Source organism: Aureococcus anophagefferens (assembly GCF_000186865.1).
Source record: "Aureococcus anophagefferens unplaced genomic scaffold AURANscaffold_3, whole genome shotgun sequence".
Taxonomy (NCBI): Eukaryota; class Pelagophyceae; order Pelagomonadales; family Pelagomonadaceae; genus Aureococcus; species Aureococcus anophagefferens.
In genome coordinates, this window is record NW_008705563.1 from 2,770,003 (window position 1) to 2,785,856 (window position 15,854).

At 75.3% G+C, this 15,854-nt stretch overlaps 5 protein-coding genes across 5 annotated transcripts in view; 1 reads left to right on the top strand and 4 right to left on the bottom strand.

Annotated features, from left to right (window-relative positions):
• The window catches only part of AURANDRAFT_61926 (hypothetical protein), a gene marked incomplete at both ends in the record, with an annotated part of 4,309 nt that extends 3,093 nt beyond the window's left edge, over nucleotides 1-1,216 (top strand). Inside the window, one exon of the mRNA XM_009035581.1 lies at nucleotides 8-1,216. Coding sequence (XP_009033829.1) covers nucleotides 8-1,216 — 1,209 coding nt within the window. The remainder of the gene's footprint in view (nucleotides 1-7) is intronic.
• A 2,846-nt stretch (nucleotides 1,217-4,062) lies between these two features.
• On the bottom strand, nucleotides 4,063-6,351 carry AURANDRAFT_70961 (hypothetical protein; the record flags this gene model as incomplete). The annotated part of the gene is made up of 2 exons (XM_009035616.1): nucleotides 4,063-4,707; nucleotides 4,882-6,351. Coding segments are annotated over 2 exons (1,916 nt in total), but the record flags the coding sequence as incomplete, so codon positions are not given.
• A 622-nt stretch (nucleotides 6,352-6,973) lies between these two features.
• Nucleotides 6,974-8,944, bottom strand: AURANDRAFT_70962 (expressed protein; the record flags this gene model as incomplete). The annotated part of the gene is made up of 1 exon (XM_009035615.1): nucleotides 6,974-8,944. A coding segment is annotated over one exon (1,774 nt), but the record flags the coding sequence as incomplete, so codon positions are not given.
• Nucleotides 8,945-9,919: 975 nt separating this feature from the next.
• Nucleotides 9,920-11,011, bottom strand: AURANDRAFT_61929 (hypothetical protein; the record flags this gene model as incomplete). Its single annotated transcript, XM_009035614.1, has 1 exon — nucleotides 9,920-11,011. The coding sequence occupies one exon, from the start codon at nucleotides 11,009-11,011 to the stop codon at nucleotides 9,920-9,922; it is 1,092 nt and encodes a 363-aa protein (XP_009033862.1).
• Nucleotides 11,012-13,202: 2,191 nt separating this feature from the next.
• Nucleotides 13,203-14,420, bottom strand: AURANDRAFT_61930 (hypothetical protein; the record flags this gene model as incomplete). Its single annotated transcript, XM_009035613.1, has 1 exon — nucleotides 13,203-14,420. One exon carries the CDS (start codon nucleotides 14,418-14,420, stop codon nucleotides 13,203-13,205), a length of 1,218 nt encoding a protein of 405 aa, XP_009033861.1.
• Nucleotides 14,421-15,854: the final 1,434 nt, after the last annotated feature.

A 15,854-nucleotide genomic window follows, 5' to 3' on the forward strand; every position in this document is an offset into this window, starting at 1 on the left:
TCGGCAGGCGCTCAAGCGCGGCGCGGGGCCCGGCGCGCTCGCGAAGCGCGCGGCGGTCCTCGCCGAGGCGCGGCCCGCCGCGGCGCTCGCGGACGTCGCCGCCGCCTGCGGCGCGGGCGCCTGCGACGGCGCGGCCGCGGCGGCGCTCCTCGACGGGCTCGACGCGGCCGACGCGGCCGCGGCCGCCGCCGCGCGCGCGCTCCTCGGCCTCGACGACGACGTCCTCGACGACGGCGCGCGGCGCCGCGCCGCGGCCCTCGTCGCGGCCCACGGCGGCGACGACGCGGCGGCCGCCGCGCGCGTCGCCGGCGCGCTCTCGCGCGACGCGGCCGCCGCGTGCGCCGTCTGGCGGCGCCTCGGCGAGCTCGCGCTCCGCGACGCCGACGAGGCCGCGGCGCGCGTCGCGCGCGCGGCGGCGCACGGCCACCGCTGCCTGCCGCCGCGGGACGCGGCCCTCGAGGCCGTCTTCCGCGAGATCGCCGAGGTCCTCGCGGACGAAGGCGACGCCGACGGCGCGCGCGCGGCCCTCGCCGCCGCCGACGAGCTCCGCGCCGAAAAGGAAGCCGCGGAGGCGGAGGCCGCGGCGGCCGCCGAGGCCGAGGCGCTCGCCTTCGCCGAGGCCGAGGCCGAGGCCGAGGCGCTCGCCGCCGCGGAGGCGGCCGAGGCCGAGGCGCTGGCCGCGGCCGAGGCCGAGGCGCTGGCCGCGGCCGAGGCCGCGGCGCTGGCCGCGGCCGAGGCCGAGGCGCTGGCCGCGGCCGAGGCCGCGGCGCTGGCCGCGGAGGCCTCGACGAGCGTCGCCGACGCGCCCCTCGACGACGCGGCGCCCGAGGAAGCGGCGATCTTCGAGTTCCACCCGGAGGCCGCCGCCGCGGACGACGAGGACGCGGCGCTCGCGGCCCTCGCGGCCGACGACGGCGGCGCCGCCGCCGACGAGGCCGACGACGACGACGACGCCGCGACGGACGACCTCATCGCCGAGGCGCTGCGCAAGCTCGCGGGCCTCCCGGCGGACGAGGCCGCCGCCTCGCCGGAGGCGCCGGAGGCGCCGGAGGCCGCCGCGGCGCCGGTCGAGGCGGCTCGCGCGGCGGCCGCCGCGCCGGGCCCGGAGGGCCTCGTCGCGTCCGAGGAGACCGTCGCGGAGCTGCGGCGGACGCTGCCACCGCCGCGGTGGATGCTGCCCCACCGCAAGCGGCCGCCCCCGAGCGACGCCGACTAAAAAACAGCGCCGCGTTACGCCGCGAGGAACGGGAACGCCGGCGCGCGCCCCGCGCAGACGTCCGCCCCCAGGTGCGCGCGGCACCGCGCGTCGTGGATGGCGACGGCCGCGCCGTAGACGGCGTACTCCCACGCGAGCGTCGCGTTCGCGGCCTGGAGGGCGGCCATGCCGACGCGGGCGCGCACGGCCGCCGTGCTGTGGGGCGCCGGGTTCTCGTGGCGCTTGAGCTCCGCGGCCCAGAAGTCGCCGCCGGCGGCCGGCAGGAGCGCCGCGAGCTGCGCGTAGAAGAGCGCGTACCGCTCCGTCAGCCCGACGATCGCGAAGGTCTCGTCGAGGGCCCTCGTCGCCCGCGCCGCCGCGGCGCGCGCGACGTCGGCGGAGATGGGCCCGTGGAAGCTGTTCTTCGGGCCCGGCGCGCCGACGCGCTTGAGCACGTTGTCGTAGATGGGCTCGCTCGCGGCCTTCTTCAGGAGGCTCGCGGCGACGTCGGCGGCGGCGGCCGTCAGCTCCATCTTCTTGTACTTGGCGTTGCCCGTGTAGAGCAGCGCGGAGATGCGGAGGTTCAGCGGGTCGCGCAGGCAGGTCACGTAGATCGTCGGCCGGGGCGTCTGGAAGGTGTTGTACCAGACGTGGCCCGCGACGACGTCGAGGCTCGACCCGATGGGCTGGGGCCGCCCGTTGCGCGTGCAGAGCTTGCTGGAGCCGCCGCGGCGCCGCCGCTTGCCCGCGAGGCCCCGCGCGAGCGTCCGGCCGAACGCCGCGAGCGTGAGCCGCCGCCGCCGGCAGCCGCCCGCGGCGGCGAAGGCGCAGGCCGCGTGCGCGCCGCGCCGCCGCGCGCACCAGGCCTTGAGCGTCGCGCGCGTCGTGGAACCGGCGCTCTTGAAGATGTGGACGAAGACGAGCATGGGCGGAGGCTGCCCGGCGGTGCCGTTGCAGAGCGCCGGCGCCGCGGCCCAGGCCCGCTTCTGCGTGAGCGGGCCGCCGCCGCTCATGGCGCTCGCGCCGCGGAGCAAAGCTACACACGCGATGGCGAGCGCGAACGAGCAGCCCATCGATCGCAAAAAAGGCGGGTGCTTGAAGTCGTGGAATTGTCGTGGTGCCGCTTCGCAAATTGCCACAGAGAGCATGACCATCATGCGACAGTGCGCCGCGGCGCTGCTCGTCGCCCTCGCCGCCGCCGAGCGCAGCGACATCCCGAGCGTGCGGACGCTGGGCGCGCAATGGGAGGTCATGCCCCTGCGCGCCATGCCGCTGATCGTCAATTTTGTCGGCGGCGTCAACCTCCAGCGCAGCGTCGTCGGCCTCGGCCCGCTGACGCTGGCGCCCTACCTCGGTAACTTCGTCAACTCGACGTTCCGCGTCGGCGGCGAGGCGGTCGTCGCGGAGGACACGGGCTGGGCCTGGTGCGAGGGGACGCGCCGCGGCCGGACGCGCGCGGGCGCAACCGTCGAGAACGCCGTGCGCGCGCCCTTCGCGGCGCACGGCGTGCTCCAGACCTGGGACGTCGAGGCCGCTGGGTCCAACGTGTCCGTCGACGCGTGGCTCGACGGGCCGCTCTTCCGGCGCTGCGACCTCGGCGCGGCGTCGTCGGAGTGCGGCTGGAACGAGGCGCTACCCATCAACCGGAGCGAGTTTAAGCGGTCCGTCGTCGGCGGCGTCGCCCTGTCGGAGGATTCGCTGTCGCCGGCCGTCGCCGCGACGGCGGTCTTCGCCGAGGGCGGCTCGTCGTCCGTCGCCGTCGACGGCGACGGCTTCCGCCTCGTCGCCGGCGGCGGCGCGCGGCTCCGGCTCTTCTCGGCGACGGCCGTCGCGGCGACGGCGGCCGAGGCGCGCCTCCTGCTCGCGGGCCTCGCGCGCGACCGCGCCGCGTTCCGCGCGTCCTGGGACGCCGCGTGCGACGACTGGGACGCGCGGTGGCGCGGCGCCTTCGACGGGGGCTTTTTCGGCGGCAATCTCCCGGCGCTGGCCACGTCGGAGCCGGCGCTCGACCGCCTCTACCACTGGGCCGCCCTGAGCCTCGTCGCGCTCGACCGCGTGGACTACGCGGCGAAGGACGAGTTCGTCATCAGCGAGGGCCCGTCGAACGCGTACGACGGCGACGCGAACATGGGCGGCAGCGGCCAGTTCCTCTGGGACCTGTCCTTTTCGCCCGTGTCCCTGACGCTCCTCGCGCCGGCGTCGACGCGGCGCCTCGTCGACTTCGTCGTCGCGAACTCGCGGCTCGACGCGACGCCCGTCGCCATCCCGCAGACCTGGGACGCCTACGACCTCGCGCCGCCGGGCAACGCGACCTACTGCTTCGACTACGCGGCCGCGTTCTTCCTCGTGTCGCAGTACGCGACCTACGCCGGCGACGTCGACTTTCTGACGACGAACGCGACGGGCGGCGGCGCGACGCCGCTGCAGTACCTCAAAGCCGTCGCCTGGGCCTGGACGGCCTTCGACGAGAGCGCCGCGTCGCCCTACCTCCGCGACTACGGCAGCGACAAGCGCCTCTTCCTCGAGGCCGTGCCGACGTACCGCGACGTCGTCCCCGCGCTGCAACTTTCGAACGCGGGCATGCTGCTGAGCTACGCGCGCTTGCTGGAGACGCTCGACCTCGGGAGCGACCCCGCGGAGATCGCCGACGCGCGGGGCAACGCCTCGGCCATCGTCGACGCGGCCCTGCGCCACCAGTACGTGGCCGGCGAGGGCTTCTGGCGCTGCCTCGACGTCAACGGCTCCGCCGTCGAGGTGCGGTCGCTCGCGGACTTCGTCTACGCCGCCTTCGGCGTCGGCCTCGTCGGCGGCGACGCGGCGCGCTTGTTCCCGGAGGCCGTGCGCCGGGAGATGGCCGACTTTTTCTTCCGCGAGCTCGCGACGGACGGCTGGGCGCGCGCGCTGTCGCTCGAAGACGCCGTCATGCGAAACGTCGACGCGAAAGACCCGTCGACGACGCAGAAGCTCGCGTTCCGCCCGGACTGGACGGGCACGGGCGCCTACGGGGGCCTGCCCGGCTTCGCCGTCGACGCGCTGGCGGACCTCACGCAGGCCCTCGACGCGCCGCTAGCGCTCCTCCGGAACCTCACCAAGGCCGCGACGGCGACGATGCCCGCGCAGGGCGTCGCGGTGACGACGCCGCCCTACGTCGCCGCGTTCCTCGACGGCGGCAGCGGCGAGCCCAACGGCGGCAAGCCCGTGCCTCAGGGGCCCTACGCGCCCGCGTGGCCCGAGTGGTTCGACGGCGAGGAGGCCTGGGAGCCGCCGTTCTGGCCCAACACGGAGCGCGCGCTGTCGAGCCCGCCGGCGTCCATCGCCGACGCCTTCGTGCGGTCCGTGTTTGGCTGGCGGCCCGACTGGGCGTTTTTGAAGGCGGGCGTCGACGCGGCGGCCGCCATCGACGGCGCGCTCTTCCTGCCGCGCGCGCCGCGCCGCGGCTTTTCCGGCACGCTCCGCGCCATCCGCACGCCCTTCGGGCCCATCGATATCACGGCCTCGGAGGCGGGGCTCGCCTGGGCGTTTTCTGAGGCGTAGGGTGCGCTCGGCGCCTAGGTCTCGTCGCGCTGCCCGCATGCGGGACCGACACGTACGTGGGCGCGGCTGGATGGCGAATCGAACGGACTCCGGAGGCTGGGAGGGAGAGGGTCCTTCGACGCGGACGATCGCGACGTGAAAAGTTACCGCACGACCACACACCCGCAGGCCATCGGCGTGCGCGTGGAGCAGTTCCACGTCGTCCCGTGGAGCGAATAGGCGCACGACTCGCCGTCGTCCGCGCAGGCGTAGGCGACGTCCGCGCGCGCGGCGCGCGCGCGGCCGCGCGCGGGCGCGCCGTCCGCGGCGACGAGGGCCGCGACGACGCCCGGCCGGCCGTCGCGGCCCGCGTAGCGGTCGCCGCCGCGCGCGCGCGCGCGGGCCCGGCGCCACATCTCGAAGACCGCGAGCGGCAGCGCGCCGCCCGCGCCGCCCGCGTCGACGTGGAACGCGAACAGGTCCCGCACCTTGAGCAGGTTCGCGTGGAGCGCGGCGTGGTCCAGCTTCGCGAGCGCGTCGCGCAGGTTGCCCACGTCGTCGCGGCGGAGCGTCGCCGAGAACGCGGGCCAGTCGAGCACGTCCGCGAACGGCGGGCGGTACGCGGGCGAGAGGAAGGCGGGGACGCAGCCCGCGGCGATGGCCTCGGCGAGGCGCGGCGTCCAGGGCGCGAAGCCCTCGACGACGAGGCAGAACTTGGACGCGAAGAGCGCCTCCGCGTGCTCGGGCCGCGCCATCTTCTTCCGGACGTAGAGTTCGTCGCCAAAGGGCGGGACCTTGCCCTTGTTCTCCCACCAGTCCGGCGCGTAGAGCGTCGAGAGCGCCCGGCGCAGGTCGTACTCCGGCGGGCTCACGCCGCCCTCCGCGTGCATCGCGAGCCACCGCCGGCTCGCGTTGCGCGCGCGCGCGGTCGCGGCCGCCGCGGCCCGTTCGTCGCCGCGGCGCCGGAGGAACGCCGGCGGCGGCAGGGCCACGTCCATGGCGTTGTCGAAGCAGCGCACGCGGGGCGCCGTGTCCCGCGTCGGCGGCGCGCGCCACGCGTGCCGCTCCGAGTGCTCGCGGAAGAGCCACTCGCCCGTCGCTCGCTCGCCGGCGACGACGAGGAAGTGGTGGCGCAGCAGGCCCGGGTCCCGGAGCTGGCCCCCGTCGCAGCAGCGGCCCCGGTCCGTCATCGCCACGAACCAGAGGTCCGTCCGGTCGTTCCGCGGGTCGACGGCGGCGCGGCACCGGCTCAGGTCGCTCCGCGCGTGGGCCCGGGGCCGGAAGACGACGAGCGACGCGTTCGCTCGCTCGCCGGGCCGGGCGAACCAGGGGCTCGACGCGACCATGAGCGGCAGCGAGCTCTCGAGGCCCCACTTGCTGTCGAGGAGGTCGTGGTCCGCGGGCTTCCGCCACTGGCGGCTCGCCGCGGTGCCGAGGCGCTGGCCGCCCTCGACGCAGCCGAGCTCGAGGCCGATCCGGAAGCGCGACCCGGGCCCGCCGGACGCGAAGAAGGTCCGCAGCTGCGCGAGCACGCGCCCGCTCTTCAGCACGCTCGACGCCTTCGCCAGCGCCGCCGGCAGCGCCGCGTCGGCGCGCGCCGCGAGCGCCGCGGTCGCGAGCAGCCGCAGCGTCGCGGCGCGCATGTTGGTGCCGCGCGTCGTTCGTCGTGTCCGTATGCGCGACGACGACGACGCGTTAGAGGGGCAGCCCGCTAGGGCGCTGCGCGATGAGCCATCGCGATGGCCTTCAGGACCACCACCTTGCCTGCACCTTTGGTCGGCAGCGACAAGGTGTGGCTGCTTTTCAGCTCTCGTCGCGCTCGCACGCTCGGCCCGCACCGCTCGCGCCCGCGCCCGCGCCGCACGCCCTCGCCCGCGCCATGTTCCTGAGCCGGACCCTGCCCCTGGCCCGCGCCGCGCCGGCGTGGGCGTCGTCCTTGACCGCGGCGCCGAAACGACGGATGGGCGGCCTGACGAACGTGAAGAAGAACTACTGGGTCGAGGAGTGGAACGGCAAGCGCGAGATCACGGAGAAGACCTTCGAGCTCAACGGGAAGTCGCTCACGAAGATCTTCGCGCGCGGCCCGCGCCCGCGGCGGACGCGCCCGACGCGAACGCCCCCGAGCGCGCGCGCCGAGCGGCCCGACCCCCCCGCAGGTGTGGATCGTCCTCTTCCCCGTCTTCATCCACTCCGTCGTCAAGGACGAGCTCGACAACTCGCACAACAACTGCATCAACCCCGTCACGAAGAAGCCGGGCACCGCGTAGGAGGCCGTTTTTACGAAGGTGACTCTACGTGGGGTTGGGGAACACGGGGCGGGGGAGTGGGGGGGAAGCGCATCGCCATTCTTCGGAAGGGCCGTCGCCGCGACGGACGCCCTGGGCCTCGCGCTCGAGCTCTGGGCAGCTCGACAACCGGGGCGCGACGACGCACGCCGTTCCTCCGCGCGGCGTCGCGGGACGTCACAGTACTAACAGAGGCCCTGCGCCTCGAGCATCTCGAGGACGCGGAACGCGGCGCCCGGGTCCTCGGGCTCCGGCGGCGGCGGCGCCTGCGGCGCCTGCGGCGGCGGCGCCGCCTGCCGCGGCGCCGGCGCGGCGTTGCGCCTCGCGAGCGCGCCCCCGAGGAGCGACGCGAGCGAGCCGCCCGCGGGCGCGGCCGCCGGCGGCTGCACGACCTCGTAGGCCGGCTCCGGCGGTCGATACGGCGGCTGCCACGGCGGCTGCGCGCCGCCGGGCGGCGGCGGGCCGGCGAACTGGCCGGCGCCGGCGCCGGCGCCGGGGCAGTCGCGCGCCTGGTGCCCGGGCTGGCCGCAGCGGTAGCAGGTCCCGCCGAACTGGCCGCCGCCGCCCTTGGGCGGCTGCGGGCAGTCGCGCGCCATGTGGCCGGGCATGCCGCAGCGGTAGCAGTTGCCGCCGCCGCCGCCGAAGCCCGGGCCGCCCGGGCCGCCGGCGGCGGCCTGGGGGCAGTCGCGCGCCTGGTGGCCGCCCATGCCGCAGCGGAAGCACTTGTCGCCGTTGGGGCACTCGCGCGCCTGGTGGCCCGGCTGGCCGCAGCGGAAGCAGTTGCCGCCCGGGGCGCCGCCGAAGCCGGCGCCGAAGCCCGGGCCGGGGCCGAAGCCCGGGCCGAAGCCCGGCGGCGGGCCGGGGCCGAAGCCCGGCGGCGCGCCGTAGCCCGGCGGCGGCGGGCCGCCGAAGCCCGGCCCGCCGGCGGCCCCGGGGCAGTCGCGGGCCTGGTGGCCGCCCATGCCGCAGCGGAAGCAGCGGTCGCCGTTCGGGCACTCGCGCGCCTGGTGGCCCGGCTGGCCGCAGCGGAAGCAGTTGCCGCCGGATCCGCCCGGCGCGCCGCCGCCGCGCTGCTGGGGGCAGTCGCGCGCGATGTGGCCCGGCATGCCGCAGCGGAAGCAGCCTCCGCCGTTCGCCGGTCGCCGCGACCGGTCGTCGTCGCCGCCGCGGCGCCGCTTCTTCGGGATGGCCGGCTCCGCCGCGGGCGGCGGCACAACGCCCTCGGCGGAGAAGCCGTTGGCCTCCGGTTCCTCGGCGTCGACGTCGACGACGTCCGCGGCGTCCGGCGCCGGCCGCTTCCGCGCGCGCCGGAGCTCGTCGCGCGCGGCCTCGCCGGGCCGGTAGTCGTCGTCGCTGCCGTCGCCGCCCTCGTCGTCGTCGACGGCGATGATCGCCGCCGTGCGCCGCCGCGCGAGCAGCGACTTGTCGAGTACGGGGAGCACGTCTTTTACGTGCGAGACGCACTTCATGACCTCGACGGTGATGAGCACGGACGCGCCCGGCCGGCAGCCCCGGCAGAAGGCCTTGGGGCAGCGCACGCACTTGACCGTCGACGCGCCCCGGCCCAGCGCCGCGCCGCACGCGCCGCACGCGTGGCCGCCGCAGTCGAAGGCGCCGTCGGCGGGCGCGCACCGCGAGCACGCCGCGCGCGCGCAGCCCGCCGTGAGGCACCGGTCCGCGCTCTCCTCGAGCTCGAACTCGCCGCAGAGCGCGCAGCGCACGACCTTGAGGGCGCAGCTCGGGCAGGTCCACCGCGCCGACGCGCCCGTCTCGCCGACGCAGTCCCGGTGGAACGTCGCGCCGCAGGGGCCGGCGCAGGCCACCGTCGCCTCGCCCTCGCAGGACACCTCGCACTCGCGGCACACGTTGTCCATGGCGGCGGCGCCGCTTCGGCCCGCGGACCCGGCGGGGCGACGCGCAGGCGACACCTGAGTTTCGTCGTCGGCCGCGTCGAGCCTCGGGCGCGGCTCCGCGGGCTCACGCGATCGCGCGCGATCGCTCGACGCGACCGCCGTGGCGAAACGCGTCGGCGCGATGCGCCGACCGCTCGCATGGCTTGTGCTCTGCGTTGCGTTGTCGAACGCGCTCGACGAGGTTGGCGAGCGCGGCTTCCTCCTCGTCGCGACGTCCACGACGTTGGAACGCCTCTGGACCTACGAAGCGCGAGCAAAGACCGGCCAGATCGACCGCTACGACGACCTCGGCCCGGTGCTGCGCGACATCTGCCGCACGTCGTTCCGCGCGCGACTCATCGTGGGCACTGGGAAAGAGGCGGCGAAGGCGGAGCGCGTCCTGCCCTGCGATTCGATTTCCGTCGCGCCGCTCGAGGTCGAGGAGCACCGCCGGCTCACGGACATCGAGCTCCGCTTCTTCAAGGTCGACGCGATCCTGAAGGGGTTGGACTATGCGTTTTCGGGCGGCACGCTCTACATCGACAACGACGTCGCGATCCGGCGCAGCGGCGTCGACGACCTCTTTGCGATGTTCGACGCCATGCGCAAGGAGAAAAAGGCCGTGGGCCTGCAAACCTCGCACATTTGTCTCCCGAAGAACCACAAGACGAAGATCCCGAAGAGCTTCTGCGAGCGCAACGGCGGCGTGATGTTCCTCGGAGACGCGGGAAAGGCGCGCGAGATCCTCGAGCGATGGAGCGAGGAGATCCGCGCGCACCCGAGCAAGGACGGCCACGACCAGGTGTCGCTTCGGACCGTGCTCTTCGATTTCCGGGATGACCTTTACGACCTGCACCCCGTCGTCCAGCGCCGCGGGACGAGCGCGGACCCCTGCAAGCGCGTCGACACGAGCAAGGGACCGACGCTGCCGCATCTCTGGCACGACCACCACCTCGGCCGCCTCAAATACGCGCGGAGGCGCAAGGCGCAAGGCACCATCTGCGGCTTCGTGCCCTAAGAGTTTTTGATCACCGTTACACGACGTCGCCGCGGAGTGCGCGCGGCCGCGGCCCGTCCGGGTGGGCGACGGGCTCGGGCCGGAGGGCGCCGTCGGGCCAGGCCGTCGCCTTGAGGTCGAGCATCCACGCGTAGGGCGTCCCCGCGAGCGCGTCCTCGACGAGCCGCGCCGCGGAGGGCCCGACGCGGCCCGCGAGGCCCTCGTGGCGCTTCGACGCGGCCATGTGGGAGACCTGCTCGACGCAGGTCGACGTCGCGCCGGGCACGAGCGCGACGAGCGCCGCCGCGACGGCGGCGCACACGTGCGCGACGACGTCGACGAAATCCAACTCCACGGCCGCCATGCCCAGCCGCGCCATCTCCGCGTGGCCCCGCTCGAGGATCGCCGCCTCCCACTCCATCGTGCGCAACGGCGCCGCGAAGAACTTGAGCGCGCGCCGCTCGACTTTCGAGTGGTTCCGCGGCTCGTCGCGCAAGCCCCACTCGGCGACGCGGTTCTCGAAGCTCGACACGAGCCGCGCGAGGTGGTTCTGTCTTCGGATCGTCACGACGCCGTGGAAGCCCGCGGCCTTGAGCGCCCGCGCGAAGGCCTCGGGCGTCCGGAGCCGCGACTGCGGGATCACCAGGTGCTGCGGCTTCACGTGCGTCAGCGCGGCCGTGCGGCGCCGCGCCGCGCGCGCGAGGCACCGCTCGAGCTGGTCCGGCGACAGGCCCACGAAGCCGAAGCCCTCCTTGCGGTTGTTGCAGTAGACCAGACCCGCCGACTCCTTGACGGAGTCGGCGAACGTGCCCGTCGCGCACCGGCCGAGCGACCAGATCGCGACGCCGCCGCCGCCGCCGCCGCCGCCGCCGCCGCCGCCGCCGCGCGGCTCGCGGCTCGCGACCTCCTCCTTGAGGTCCGCGAGCAGGCGCAGGCGCCGCGGCTCCCAGGCGCTCGCGTTCGTCGGCCGCATGGACATCTCGAGCTTGGAGATGCGCTCGTCGAGCTGCGCGTCGCTGAGGTGCGCGAAGGACGAGCGCCGCTCGGTTTTTTTTTCGCCGAAGCCGAAGAGGCCGTCGACGGTTGCTGCCGTGGCGAGCAGCGCGAGCACGGCGGCGCTGCGAGCCATCCTCGCGCCGCGCGCGGCAGCGTCGCGCAGCTTTGCCACAGTATCTCATACAGTGCGGTGCAGCGAGTCAGCGATGTCGTCTCGAGGCGATATGGGCGGCAGTTGTGGATCACGTGGCGGCCGCGGCGGCCGCGGGAGCGGCCACCGGTCGCAGCACGGCGGCAACAACGGCCACCGCTCGCAGCACGGCGGCAGGGGCTCCGACCGCGACCGCTCGCCGCGCTCCTTGCGCGGCGCCGCGAGCAGCGGCGGCCGGTCGCGGTCGCCGCGCGACGACGGCAAGCGGCGGCGCGACGGCGGCGACCGGTCGCCGCGCGACCGCGACCGCGCGCGCGACGACGGCAAGCGCGCGCGCGGCTCCGGCGCCGAGCGGCCCGCGGCGCCGCCGGCGAAGCCGCAGCAGCGCGGCGCGAAGCGGGGCCGCGGCGGCGAGCCCGCGCCCCCGTCCGTCGCGGACGCGCTCGAGAAGAGCGACGCGGAGATCGGCCGGCTCGAGGGCGAGCTCGAGGCCCGGACGCGCGCGCACGCGCGGGAGACCGAGGCCGAGGCGGCCGGCAACGAGCGCATCGACGGCGAGCTCGCGGCGTTGGAGAAGCGGCGCCGCGCGCTCGAGGCGGAGCGGGGCGCGCTCAAGGTGAGGGTCATCGAGGCGGACCGCGACCGCGAGAAGTGCGCGCGCGAGCTCGACGTCGAGCGGAAGGCGCGCGAGGAGCTCGCGAAACTGCCGCCGCGCGCGCCGAGCCCGCCGCCGCGGAAGCGCGACCGCGCGGACACGGCCCCGCGTCGACGCGAGCCCCGGGGCCGCGGGGCCGGCCGCCGGCGCGACGCCCGCGGCGCCCGCGGCCGCGCCGCGGCGGGCCGCGTCGACGTCGAAGCGCGCGGCGCCGCGCGCGGACCGCGTCGTCGAGGCGAGCCGCCGCGGCGGCATGCAGAAGATTCGGGACGTCTTCGTCGAGGGCGACGGGTCCCTGCTGCTCGCGACGATCAAGGGCGACGTCGGCCGCGTGGCCCGCGACGCGTCGACGGACGACGAGGACGCCGAGGAGTCGCGCGTCGCGTTCGCGCCGGACGTCGCGTGGTTCGACGGCTGGGAGCCGACGACGTCGACGTCCGTCGCCGCGGCGGCCTACTCCGGGTCCGACGTCGTCCTCGCCTACGGCGACCGGGGCCTGGACGTCGTCGACGCCGCGACGGGCGCGCGGACCGCGTGCCTCGAAAAATCCTTCCGCAAGGGCGCGTCCGCCGTCGCCTGGCTCCCGGGCGGCGCCGGTTTGGTCGCCGGCGGCCACGACCACGAGGTCGTCTTCGCGCGCCACACGGGCGGCGCCTGGCGCTTCGTCCACGCGCTCGGGAGCCCCCACCAGGGCAGGAAAAGAGTGCGAAATTCCCAACTTCAAAGGCTCCTCTCTCGGCCGTTTTCCACTCGTTTCGGCTGATTTTTGGACGAGCGATGATCTCTCGGAACGGTCTCGAAGCGTGGATGCTTTTCCCGGAACGCGCGCGCGCGGAACACTCACGTTGAAGCGACGTTGAATCACCCGCTTCCTGCCCAGGCCCCCACACGGCCAAGGTGTCGTGCGTCGGGTGCTTCGACGACGCGACGGCGCTGAGCGGGGGCGTGGACTGCCGCCTCGCGCTTTATGATTTGCACGAGGGCCGGCAGACCATGGCGCCGGAGCTCTACGGCTCCTTCAGCGAGCGGCGCCGCAAGTTCCACGCGCTCCGGCGCGTGCCGCGGTCCTCAGACGTCTTGGCCGTCGCGTCGCAGCCCTACGACCTCGTCTCGGAGGAGAAGTACAAGGTCGACTTCCTCGACAGGCGCTGCCAGCGCGTGTTGCCCGGCCTCGAGGCGTCCGCGGCCAAGTACTCCGAGTTCTGCGAGCCGCGGTTCTCCGACGACGGCGTCTACGTGTCGCTCGGGTCGTGCGACGGCGCGGTCAAGATCTGGGACCTGCGGCGGCTCCAGGGCAAGGACCGGCCCATGGAGTCGCACGCTGTCCCCCACGGCGAGGTCCTTGTCGACCGGGCCGCGGTCTCCCACGCGACGCTCCTCCAGCATGGGCCGCGCGGCGTCACCTTCGCCGCCGCGTGCGCCTCGCGCCTCGTCGTCCGCGCCTGGCGCCCGGAGCCGGCGTCGCCGGCGCCGCGGCCGCGCGCGAAGACGCGGTAAGGGCGCTCGAGAAGCGTGCGCTTAGCGGCCCGCGCGCTCGTAGCGGGGCGGGCTCCGGCGGTCGTAGGCGTAGTCGCGGCCCCGGTCGTAGCGGTCGTCGCGGTAGCCGCCGCCGCCCCGGTCGTCGCCGCGGTAGCCGCCGCCGCGGTCGTCGCCGCGGTAGCCGCCGCCGCGGTCGTCGCCGCGGTAGCCGCCGCCGCGGTCGTCGCGGTAGGGGCCGCGGTCGTCGCGGTAGGCGCCGCGGTCGTCGCGGTAGGCGCCGCGGTCGTCGCGGTAGGGGCCGCGGTCGTCGCGGCGGTCGTCGCGGCGGTCGTCGTAGCGGGGGCGCGGCGGCGGCGGTTGCTCGCGCGGCGGGAGGTCGCGGGGCCGGTCGCCGACGGCGCGCCGGAGCCGCTCGTCGAGGTCGCGCGCGTCGACGGCGCGGCCGCGGTCGCCGCGGTCGTCGCGGTCGCGGTCGCCGACGCGGACGCGGTCGAGGTGGTCGTAGCCGCCGCGGACGGGCCGGTCGTCGCGGTGCCCGCCGCCGCCGTAGCCGCCCCGGTCGCGGCGGCCCGTCTGGACGTTGGGCCGCGGCGGGGAACGGCCGCTGACGGACGGCCGCGGCGGGCTCCGGGACCGGCTCCGCGACGACGAGCTCCGGCTCTCGGAGCGGCGCTTGCACATGCCCCAGGCCGTGCCCAGCATCTGGCCGCGGTGGCGCGCCTCGACCTCGGCGCGCCGCTGCGCCGGGTTCATCTCCGTGCACCGCGCGTCGGACGTGATCGGCGGCGCCTTGCCGCGCTCGTCGCCGCCGCGGCGGAGCGCGGCGAGCGCCGCGGGCGACGTGATGGACGCGAGGGCCGTGAGCTGCGTCGGGCCGACGACGCCGAGGCCCGCCGTGATCGTCGACGGCAGCTCGCGCTGGAGCGCGTCCGCGGCCTCGTGGAGCGCCGCGACGCGCTCGATTGTCGACGCGTCGAGCTCCTTGGCCTTGGCGGGGCGCACGGCGATGCGCTGGCCCGCGATGTCCGTGCCGTCCATGGCCGCCGCGGCCTCGGCGGCCTCGGCGTCGCGGAACTCGACGAACGCGAACGCGCCGGACCCGTCGACGCGCGCGTCGGTCACGGGCCCGATGCACCCGAAGATCTCCGCGAGCACGTCCGCCGCGACGCAGCCGCCGAGCTTGCCGACGTAGATGGTCTTCGCCGGGTCGCCGTGGCCCGCGACGTTCGCCTTCGGCCCGTCGCCGCGGTTCCGCATTCCCCCCCGGCCCGCCTCCTGCTTGAAGCGGCTGATGACGCCGACCATGAACCCGCTCTTGTTCCGGATCTGGAAGAGGTTCGAATTGAGGAACCGCTCGACGCAGACGAGCGCGCTCTCCTCGGGCATGTTGCAGAGGTCGATGATGAGCTTCGGGTCCAGGTCCGCGGGGCCCAAGGCGCCCGTCTGCACCATGTCCTTGAGCCGCAGCTGGCAGCAGAGCGGCAGGTGCGACAGGTGGCCGCTCAGCACGGAGCCCGGCACGGGCTGCCGCGTGAAGACGCTCGCGGCGCTCGCGCCGCTGCTCATCGTCGTCGCGCGGGTCGGCGCTTCGGGTGTTTCGCTACCGAGACGCTACAATTGGTGCACCACCATCGTGTGGTGAAATCAGGCGCTCGCCGACCGAGCCGGCCGAGCTCGATCGAAGCCGGGGGGCGGCCCGTCACCGACAGCGTCGCTGCGAGTGGGCTTCGACGCGTCGACGCGATGGCCGACACCGACGACGTGGGCGTCACCGCCTCGGACGCGAAGCCGTGGTACGCGGCGGAGTCGTCCGGCGCCAAGGACGCGCCGCCCGACGGCCTCGCCGTCGTCGCCGAGGCGCTGGCCTTCAAGGAGACGGGCAACCAGCTCTTGAAGGACGGCGTCTACACGGACGCCGTGTCCGAGTACGCCAAGGGCATCGACGTGCTCGTCGCCTTCGAGAAGGCGCAGAAGAAGGCCGACGACGCGCTCGTCAAGGACAGCGACGACGACGACGACGACGCCAAAAAGGACGACGCGCCGGACCTCGCGGCCGTCGAGCTCCGCGAGGTGCGCGTGTCGCTGCACCTCAACAGCGCCATGGCGCTCCTCAAGCTCGAGCGCTGGGAGGACGCCATCGGCAGCGCCGACGGCGCGCTGGCCGTGCAACCCGAGTGCGTCAAGGCGCTCTACCGCCGCGGCTGCGCGCGCGCGAAGCTCCTCCAGATCGAGTCCGCGGCGTCCGACCTCAAGCGCTGCGTCGAGCTCGAGCCGGGCAACCGCGACGCGAAGCGCGAGCTCGCCAAGCTCACCGCGGGTTTGCGGGAGAAGCGCGCGGCCGAGAAGAAGCGCTTCGGCGGCGCGCTCAACGCCGGCAAGGGCCTCTACGGCGACAAGGAGGCGGAGAAGGAGAAGAAGAAGCGCGACGAGCAGCTCGCATCCGCGAAGAAGCGGCGGCGCCACGAGGACGAGAACAAGGAGCGCGAGGCGCGCGGCGAGGACGCCATCTCCTACGCCGACTGGGAGAAGGCCGAGAAGGCCGAGGAGAAGAAGAAGGAGGACGCGGCGAAGAAGGAGCGGGACCGCGTCCAGAAGCTCCGCGACGAGATGCGCCGCAAGGAGCGCGCCGAGCGCGGCGACGACCGCGTCGTCGTCGACGACGAATTGGACCTCAAGTCGTGCAAGGGCTAC